An 8240-nucleotide genomic window follows, 5' to 3' on the forward strand; every position below is an offset into this window, starting at 1 on the left:
AAAGGCCCAGAACGAACAAGAAAAAAAAATGACCCTTGTCTTTATTATAATTTTGTATTTTTAAATAAAAATATATAATGAAAAAAAATTAGGCTTTGTGCACTTGCCCACTTTACCCCCCCCCCCCCCCCCCCCCCTTCTAAGCCCCCCATGAGTGTGACCATTGGTTGTGGTCTCTCATGTTATATACCACATGAGGTCATAATTGTGGCTCCAGTTCATCACTACGAGACTTTCAAGATGGTGCGCATGATATTGTCCTCCTCCAACTCATCACCACGACAGCTTCATGTCATGTATGTCTATGGTTGTTCACTATCTGGATAAAACCGAATTATCCAATTGAACAATTTGGATTGGACTATTTGGTTCGAATATTCAGATTTTTGGATTGATTTTCAACAAAACCGAATTATTATTTATAATATATATCTGTAATTATTTATTAATTTTATAATTTATTTTTTCAAATATGTTCAAAACGTTTCACCAGATAAAAAAACATTAATATGCATTTTCTCTCAAAAGTTTTATATCTATAAAATATTTAACTATAATATATCTTCTTAGTAGTTGTTTATAAATTTCAAATCACAACTAAATAATTTGTGTTTGTTTCTTGTGTAAAGTTGGGTAATACTATAATTATATGTCGTTTTAAAATGTTTCGGTTTTCGAAAACCGAATTATAAAAACCGATCCAATCGAATTGTAATCGGATCGGATCAGATTTGAATTTAGTTTGGACTATTCGGATCCATGTTTCGAAAACAAAAATCAATTTGGATTCACTTGATTGGGTTGGATCAAACTAATCCATCCAAATGAACACCCTTATGTATGCCCATGGCCTAAGGGGTCCAAATATCAATATTTTTTTTATCTTTTGTCTTCATTAACTAATAAATTTATTTATGTAAGATTGTGAATGACTTCCATTGGCTTTTACATTGACATGAGTATAATTAACTAATTATTGTAACAAAAATGTTATATTTGCCTTTGGATTTTAAATTAATGCTTGTCTTTTGTTTTATAATTCTAAATAAAAGTTCTAAAGCATATAAAAAGTGATTTTTAAAACACATTGAATGTAAATTGGTTTATAACTTATTTGATTTTGTAACTGATTTTTTTGAAAATAGGTACCAAAAACCTGATAGTTCCGAATCCAAAATATTGATAAACAATACAACCAGTTCAGTTTCTAACATTTTAAGAATAACCGATCCGACCGACGGATACCCGTCTATACTGATCCCTACATGTATTAAAAGATTCTTCTTTTATAAATATCGAGGATAAGTTACCTTGTAAGATCCTTAAAATATTATTCTCACTTAAAAACCAAAATAATAACTAAAAATGTTAATAACAATTACAATTACAATAAAACGAAATCAATATGATTACTTATTTATTTTATTCATATTATCAAGAAGAATGTTAGCAAATGAACATACACCAACTTAAATGCAACCTAATGTTAATCACACGAGCAACTTTCTGTTTAGGAGCTTATGTGCATGACTTTAGGCAACATTCACATTTATCACATTTAAACCAAGTTAAACACCAATAATAAGAAAACAAAAAAGTAGTACCTTTATAATATATATATATATATATATATATATATATATATATATATATATATATATATATATATATATATATATATATATATATATATATATATATATATATATATATATATAAATCAATAATTTAGCCCTAAAACTACAAACTTAGGGCCCCTAATTCCTACTTAGACAATAAGCATTTACATATCCGGATTTGCTTCCTCGGGTATCACAGTCAACGTAATACAAGTGTTTTTTGCTCTTTTCACTACAACTTTCATCGGTTTTCCAACTTTATCCCCCATAATTTCAATCACCTGTCATTAAACGCCCAAACAAAAAAAAATTATTCTTTCAATTTCAACAACCCTGAGCTGGCCCACACTGCCCAAATCTAACCAAAAACTCAACTCCCATACTGCACATGCTGAGACTCGAACCTATTGAAATTTAAAATATTATTAAAATCTATAATTACCTCTTTTATGCTTGTGACTGGCTTCCCCTCGAATTCAACGACAACATCTCCTGGGCGGAAACCAGCTCGTTCCGCAGGGGATCCAGGGCTTACCTGGTCAGTCACAGTCACAGTCACAATCACAATCACAAAAAGATAAAATATAAAATAATATTTAAAAAAAAAAAAAAAAAAACATACCATAGGTACAAGAACACCTTTGGTAACATTGGGAAACATGACATCTTTTTCTTTGAGCTGAGCGACAATCATATCATTCAAATCAAGCATTTTCAGACCAAGCCAAGGTCGCACCACTCTCCTATTACACCAATTTTAAACGTGATTATTAAGTTAATAAATAAAAGTTAATATATATATATATATATATATATATATATATATATATATATATATAAAAGTGAGGTTATTTTTGTAAAAATTGTTTTTACCCATTTGTTTTGAAATGGTCAATAATTTTGGAAACAGAATCGATTGGTACAGAAAAGCTCAATCCATCAGCTGCCAACACTTTCATGATATTAACACCTATTACTTCTCCATCAATATTAACAAGGGGCCCACCAGAATTACCCTATACCATTACCAACAACATCAAAGTCAAAACAGATTAAGATAAAGCTACAAAGAGACCAAATGACCATTTTACCCTTTTCTTTTTCCTTAATTCCTCTGTGTAGAGTGTGACTAGATGGGTAATCACATTGTGCTGTAAGCATAAGGTCTGTTTTTATTGTTACTTTTGTTTCTTTTCTAGACTGAATAAACCGAATGAGAAAAAATGACTATTTTACCCTTACATTCCGAAAAACAAATTACACCATATTCATCAATTTTAACATGAGAGTGGGGAGGAAAAAAAAAGAAGGGCAAATAGGTAAGGTTAGTGTCTTAATACATTAAGCCCATTAAAAAAAATCTTAGTTTGTGTTTACTTTTCAAGGGCTATTATCAATGATGAGGATGGGAAGGGCATTAACGTCTTTTGTCCAAACAAGATATCAACATCAAGTCCCTATCCCACCGCTTTGAGTGGGACAAAAATTTCCGATCTTTGTTCTATTCACATTATTAGTCTGAGAGTCTGAGCCCCAGTTCAATGCATGTCAAACACAGTCCAGCCTGTTCTGTTTTGTCCTTTACAAAAAGATGAAATTTGGAGTACCGCATTGATGGCACAGTCAGTCTGCAAATACTCTCTCCGCATTCCTCCAAGTCCCAAATCACTACTCTTACGATCAACACAACTAAACACAAACAAAAGAACATTAGTAATCTTTCCATTAGTGTGGGTGGGTGGGTAGGGTGGGGTGGGGGGGTAATGTTACCTTACGATGCCAGCTGTAATGGTGTTTTGAAGGGATAAGGGGCAGCCCATGGCTACTACCCAATCACCAGGGCGAAGAGAGCTTGAAGATCCAAGCTTTGCAGTTGGAAGTGGAGTTTTAGATGTTATCTTGACAATAGCAATATCAGAATGCAAATCAGCATTTACCACTATACCCTCAAAAGTCCTCCCATCTTGTAATGTCACATCAACCTGCAACAATAAGAAATAGTAGTAAAGTAGTCACTAACAAAAACTATTTCATGTATCATGTATTATGAAGAAATTGAGCAAGAATTGTATAACTTATAAGTCTATAATATAACCTTTCCTTTAGATGAAGATGTGAAGCCTTGAAAATCAACCACTACATGAGCACATGTCAATATGGTACCATCATCATCTATTATGGTTCCAGAACCGATGCTTTTTCCCACTGTTAACCCTTGGAAACCTTCAAAAAAACTATCACTTGTTTAATAAAAATGCTACCATAAATTCATGAAGTTGTGTTTATGAGTTTATATATATTGTTGAAACAAACCTTTTGGAACTGAAAGATTGACAACAGCTGGGCCCACTCTAGCAGCTGCATTTGCAATTGTATCCCTGCCCAGACATCCACAACAGGGTTTGGGGGATTCACTGGTCTCTTTAAAGGGTGGCTCTTTATTTACACCAGGTACAGAAGTTGGGTTAACACTAAAAAGAGATAAAGGGGGGTGTCCTATGAGAACACCAATGGAACTAATCAAAAGAATGATGACAAGATTCAATGAAAAAAGTAAGGAAACATGAATAGAATGAATGACAAACCATGTCTTGAAGGAGCTGAGGAAGAAAATGGAGAGTTGAGAACAGTGTCTGACATACCCCATGATGAAGATAATGTGTAATGTGATAGTGTTGGAATGGAAACTCGCATTGACATATCTACAGTGAGTCCAGGAAACATCAGATGTAAGAATATGTAAATAAGTGATATAGTAAAATTAATGAAGAATAGTATTCATGTATTGAAGCATATGTTAAAATGTTTTGATCCCAAATCATTTCTTACTTCTTTTATTGAAAATTCAAATTAGTAAGATCGGATTCTTAATTATGAAAATTCAAATTCGCGATACCACATTGGTGGACCCTAAAACTGGAACAGTGCCCTTAATCCTTAATTCGAGCATAATAACATATACAGCTTGATTTCGCATAACTGAGAAAATGGACCACAATTGTGGTGTGGAGATGGACAGATGGTTATAAGCTCTACTAAATTGCTTCTCATGAGCAAAAATCATTTCTTATAAACAGAAAAAGAACGCTACTGACCAGAATCTTCGATATCAAGTTTATAGGCGAGTCCTGATCCCGCAGTAGCCAAAGCAACTAATCGGATGAAAGCATTGTCTTTAGACAACGAAACTTTTCTCTGCAAAAAGGATAAAAATGAACAAGAACATGAAATGTGATTCGAAAATTGCGACTGCGATGTTAGGTTATCATAACTCTCATCAGAAATTGGAGAAACGAAATTTAATTGAATCTAATATCTTACCAAGATATGTCTCATGGCTTAGACAAGAGCAAGAGACGGACTTTCGTCTCAGAGAATTCTATGTAAAACCCTGAATGCCCTGTTCTGAAAGAATAGTCTCCGGACGTGGGGAAGAAGGAATAGACTTTTATAATTGGGTCCTTGAGTTTTTAGCATTTGATCAATTAGGCCACTTTAGTTTTTCTTTTTGAAATAGAGCCACTCGACTTGTTTATGTAATAATTTCGAAACAAAATAGATAAAATAGTTCGAGTATAAATTCTGCCAAAACTTATACGGAACGGAAACATATTCCTAGTATTTGCAACTTACCTTGATATATCTATCTATAATATATATAAATTATAAAATAAATATATTTGTTACAACATATTTATTTAAAATCCTTATTCTCTCGATTTCAACTTAATATAAATATTTTATTAATTTGATATATTATTCAGTATAAAATAATATGATTAATTGTAAAAAATTTAAAGTATCAAAAACTTAAATTGAAATATCAAATAATTTTAAAATATATTTAAAAATTGTTTTTTAAGTTGGCTTAAAAATATTAAATATTTTAAATATAAATATGAATAAACATTCATTTAAAATTTCATAACTCTTCAAAAAATAATCCAAAACTCATAATTGTTGGCTAGTTGGAGCTTGGAGATGGATCATCGAGTGAAATTACTAACATAAATTTCATAAGAACACTATGGATTGAATAAGAAATCGGACTTAGAAGATCCATATTACCATTAACACGAAATTATAGAGAAAGGGAGAAGGAAACTACCTCTAGTTGCTAGTTTGAGAAGTGATTAATCTTCAAGCATCAAAGTAAACACGAAGGTGAAATCGATGGTAAGAGGCTGAAATCGTGGAGGAAGGGAATGAGGAAGACTCTAAGGTGTCTGGATTGCCCTTAAAATAACTTTTTTACTTTTAAGCTTTTTCAAAAAGTTAAAAAATTGGAAAGATGTTTGGAAATTAAAAAATAATTTTTCAAAATAACTTTTTGCAAAAAAGGAAAAATGACTTTTCAAAAGTCATGAAATTGTATCTTTTTTTGACTTTTGGCCTTTTTAAAGGTAAAAGGCATTCAAAAGCAATGTTTTAAAACCCGGGTCGACCCGACCGGTTTAACCGGTTGGACCGTGACCCGGGGTAGAAGGCGGATCAATTGAGAACGGTTTTTTATAAAAAATACTGACCGGATCGAACCGGCCAGATTTCCCCTAAACCGCGGTCGAACCGTTTATGTCGAATTGATTAAAACCGAATTGACCCGTTTTGACAGGGCTTGGATACAAGTAGCGAACGCCAAAACAACAATCCGTTTGCGGCTTCTTCGGTTTTCCTACTCCAAATCACTGATAGATGCAAAACAACAAAGTTGAGTTTTTCTTCTCCCGTTATCTGATCGATTAATGTGATGCTTTATTCTCCTATCGACTGCGAAGTTTGTTTCATCTTTTTCTTTTCCGATTTCATCTTTTGAAACATTTCATGGTTTTGAAACCTGTTTTTTTTCTTCTCTTATCGACTGTGAAGTCTGTTTCATCATGGTTTGAAACCTGTTGCAAAACAACCAACGAAACCTGTTTTTGATTTGAAATAGGTGAAATCTGAAATCAATTTTGAAATCTTTTCTTTTGAAAGCTATTTTCTTTTGAAACAGGTGATAGTTTTGGTTAGTTTACTGATTATTTATTGTTAATTGATCATTGTTTCAAGGTTTCTGATTGTGTAGATTATGTAATTAGGATCCAATTAACATATGTTTATTGATTATAACATTGCTTTTCAGACCAAGCCAAGGTCGCACCACTCTCCTATTACACCAATTTTAAACGTGATTATTAAGTTAATAAATAAATAAAAGATAATATATATGTATTTAAAAGTGATGTTATTTTGGTAAAATTTGTTTTTACCCATTTGTTTTGAAATGGTCAATAATTTTGGAAACGTAATTGATTGGTACAAAAAAGCTCAATCCATCAACTGCCAACACTTTAATAAAATAATAGTTATATAAAACAATGAAGTGAATTATTCGGTACTTGATTTGTATTTAGTACATGTTTTGGAATTAATAACAGTTATATTTGTTCTTATATTATGATGTCACTATCTTTATCGAACGAAATGTAAGAAATATAGAGATCACAAGAGTTTGCAACGCATACAAAATCATAAAGATTTAAACATGAGACAGTGTCTTTGGATATAATTGGTTGATTACGATTGTGAAATCAACTACCATGTGAAAAAAGGCAAACGTGGTGGCTTAATTTTTAAATAAAAAACGAAACTTAGGGACGATTTTGGAAAACATTGATTATAAAGAAACAATCTTTGAATTTACTCTATATTGAAATATGGCAATATGATTATATTTGTAAATATCCAAAATTATGTTATTTAATTTAAAAATTATATGGTTATTTTGTTGAATATCTTTTTATTTTTTTCATAAGTAAATAAACAATTTATAGCCTAAATTGGATGTTAATATTAATAAATATGACTTATGGGTATCTTATAAGTTGTGAGACTTGATGCCATTAACGATGATAGATGATATGATTATCCAATAAGCTTGATAGTCTAAATTGGGTGTTAATATCAATAAAGATGATTTATGGGTATTTTATAAGATGTGAGACTTGATGTCATAATGATGATAGGTGATATGACTATCCAATAAACTTGAAAGTGTATATATTTAAATTATATTTCAAGAAAATAGTTCAACATTATTTATTTTAAATAAAAATAGATAATATATAGATCAATAGATTGTATCACCTTATCAATACATAACATATAAACATATAGGCAGTAAACAATTATATTGTTTCCACAGCAAGGTTTCAACACTTAATTTATGATATACATTAGAAACTCAAAAGATGTCTTACAAGTCTTTTTATTTAATGATTATATATCGTATCAACTATATTGTTCAAATATAAAGTAATTTATTATCAATCCAAAAGAAGTAAGGGGCTGTTTGGTAGGATCTGAATTTTTAAGATCTGAATTTTTAAGAGGTCTGAATTTCTAAGAGTGTCTGAATTTTTTAGATCTGAATTTTTATCATACTGTTTGGTTGAAACATCTGAATTGCTATGCTGAATTGTAAAAATGACCATTTTACCCTTGTATATTATTTTTGCTGAATTTAAAGTTTATGTCTATAAAATAAACGAACCAACTTCTTAAGTAATTATAAAAAAAATTATAAACACCATAAAATTTTTAAATTAAACATATATTAAAATTATAACACAAATTCAAATC

At 30.9% G+C, this 8240-nt stretch overlaps 1 protein-coding gene across 1 annotated transcript; it reads right to left on the minus strand.

Moving 5' to 3' along the window:
- Positions 1-1704: 1704 nt before the first annotated feature.
- Positions 1705-5089, minus strand: DEG14 (Trypsin family protein with PDZ domain-containing protein). Its single transcript, XM_079021525.1, has 11 exons — positions 4941-5089; positions 4715-4814; positions 4205-4321; positions 3933-4115; positions 3715-3842; positions 3390-3601; positions 3227-3308; positions 2493-2635; positions 2242-2362; positions 2062-2154; positions 1705-1900 (listed from the first exon to the last, which is right to left on the minus strand). The coding sequence occupies exons 1-11, from the start codon at positions 4953-4955 to the stop codon at positions 1784-1786; spliced, it is 1311 nt and encodes a 436-aa protein (XP_078877651.1). The 5' UTR covers positions 4956-5089; the 3' UTR covers positions 1705-1783.
- Positions 5090-8240: the final 3151 nt, after the last annotated feature.

Source organism: Lactuca serriola, chromosome 9, assembly GCF_051521515.1.
Source record: "Lactuca serriola cultivar US96UC23 chromosome 9, Lser_US96UC23_V15, whole genome shotgun sequence".
NCBI classification, from domain to species: Eukaryota; Viridiplantae; Streptophyta; class Magnoliopsida; order Asterales; family Asteraceae; genus Lactuca; species Lactuca serriola.

Coding starts and splice junctions, on each gene's coding strand:
- DEG14 (XM_079021525.1), bottom strand. Junction 2,636..3,226: donor CTGACTGTGCCATCAATGCG/GTACTCCAAATT, acceptor GTAATGGTATAG/GGTAATTCTGGTGGGCCCCT. Junction 2,155..2,241: donor AAGGTGTTCTTGTACCTATG/GTATGTTTTTTT, acceptor GTGACTGACCAG/GTAAGCCCTGGATCCCCTGC.